General features: G+C 41.4%; 1 protein-coding gene across 1 annotated transcript; it reads right to left on the bottom strand.

Annotated features, from left to right (window-relative positions):
* Window positions 446-1,152, bottom strand: LOC109834487. Its single transcript, XM_020402521.1, has 4 exons — window positions 1,114-1,152; window positions 705-1,028; window positions 505-608; window positions 446-454 (listed from the first exon to the last, which is right to left on the bottom strand). Exons 2-4 carry the CDS (start codon window positions 925-927, stop codon window positions 446-448), a joined length of 336 nt encoding a protein of 111 aa, XP_020258110.1. The 5' UTR covers window positions 928-1,028; window positions 1,114-1,152.

Below are 2,206 nucleotides of genomic sequence, written 5' to 3'. Positions count from 1 at the left end.
AAAAGAATGTTGAACAGATATAATATAGAATTTCAAACAATAAACGAAGATATATACTTCAATAATACCTGAGCTTCGGCCGTGTCCCAATAATCGCAAAGTGCAAAAAAAATCAACTCCACGGCGCGCTCGTCAAGATGCCAGTAACGCTCCCAATCTTCTGTTCTTTGAGTAAAATATTTTTTCTTCAGCTCTGACCGCCACCTCTTGAACGATAGATTGATTTGCGTGAAGCAGTAAGTCCAGGCACAAGCGTAATCGTCAAGAAAGAAAAATCGCTTCAGCATACAATGAAAAAAGAGATACAAATCAGTGTGTTAAACAAAATAATAAAATGACTAATAATTATGAGAATTAAAATAAATGACTCACACATATATATCGCCAACAAGCCACCAGCGCATCAATCCGCTGCGACTTCCACGTCAAATATATGTTGAAGAAATCATGTCTCCTGGCTAAAGCGGCGAGGAAATTGTTGAAAGAGTTAGCAAATGGCCCGACAGGCACGCCGTTCTCCCATCGGATCACGGCCCTCCGACGAATATCTGGGACGAGGTTCTGTGGCTTGGTACTACTGCGGCCGCGCCTAGTAGGTCGCTCGGTACCTACGAAAAAATGAAATTCAGGCGAAATATAAATCAATCAATATCGATAATACAAATTAAAATATTAACATATAAACTATAAAAATCTATACACACCTTTCAATTCGAGGCATCTACGCCTTGCTTGTTCATACCTCTGCTGTGCGATAAGTCGCAAATCATGATAAGCATCCCAATCCTCCTTCACCTTGGCCGGGTCGTGGGCTCGCTGATCCGGAATAGAATCCGGCGGTAGTGGCGCAGCTTCTACAGCTGCGCTATATGGCTCATATCGGCGCTCCTCCAATACATCTGCAGCCTGAGGAGGCGACGGCGGCATCTCTGCATGCTGGGCAGGATCAACGAGTGTCTCCGCATCAGGTGGAGCATCTCCTCGTCCTGTGTCCTGTGGCGGCCCGTCATGTGTAGCAGCGATGCGGCCTGCGTAGGAAATGTGAAAAAATAATGTTAGGCTCGTATTAATAGTTTATAGAAATGTACAGATATAATAAATAAATAAAAATACCTGACGTAGAGCCATGTGCGTCGCCTCCAGAATGTCTACCAATAAGTCTCTCAAGCGCTCTCTTACGTAATCCTTTTGTCATCTATACTTTGAAAACATAATGAGTACCCAACAAAACTATAATACATGACAAAAACTGATACATGATAACCAGTCAAACAGATAATATAAAGGCAATACTATAATACATAACACAAACTGATACATGTTAACCAGTCAAACAGATACATGAATGTTCTTTTTAAATCATAACCAAGCATTATATTATGATGATGATGTTGAGGCTCTACTCTGCGACCGTGTGCGGTTAGCCTGCGACCGTGTGCGTGCAGACAAAAGGACTGTCCTTATAGTTTTATCGACTCTACCGTGGACTCGTTTTTTTATTTTACGCCTTGGCTCACATATAATCGCAGGTACATCAGGGCGCGCCAGTACAATTTCATCCACCAGATTATTTTGTGTCAAGAAAAACTCAGCAACTGTTTCGTCGGCCAAGATAACATCTTCATGATCTTCGTCAGACACGGCTTCATGAATGTAGGATCTAGGCGGATTCTTAAGGACAACCCATTCATCATTTTTCATTATATCTTTGACATAAAAGCACTGTTTTGCGTGAGCAGCTAACATGTACTTTTCAGTCTGATATATTTCCTTGTTAAGATTAACGAGTGTGTAACCGTAGTCATCCTTCGCCTTTTTCAGCTCACTCCAACGAACCTTAAACATCACATGTCTGACTTCATTATTAATCCCATAGAAAATCTCCACAATGTCTTCTACCTGACCGTAGCAATAGATTTCACCTTGTATCGGATTTAGATCTTTTGAACTAGCGTATGACAGTTGCGAGAAGGAGCAGAACACACCGCTATTTTGCGTTTGTCGTCTCTCTTCGAAACCGATGGTGTTAAACCTAAAGCCGTTGATACAGTAGCCTCCATAACGCTTAACCACGTTAGAAGGACCTCTGGCATATAAACATATTTTCTCAGGCAGGTTAACCCCATTCGTAATACGTCGGTCAACCTTTAAGAAAAGAAACAAATAGTTTAAATATCTGTTGGCAGGCACATATTTGATATACGAA

The sequence above is a fragment of the Asparagus officinalis genome, chromosome 1 (genome assembly GCF_001876935.1).
Source record: "Asparagus officinalis chromosome 1, Aspof.V1, whole genome shotgun sequence".
Classification (NCBI taxonomy): domain Eukaryota; kingdom Viridiplantae; phylum Streptophyta; class Magnoliopsida; order Asparagales; family Asparagaceae; genus Asparagus; species Asparagus officinalis.
Note: the sequence above shows the minus strand (reverse complement) of the source record. Positions and strands in the feature narration are given on the sequence as shown.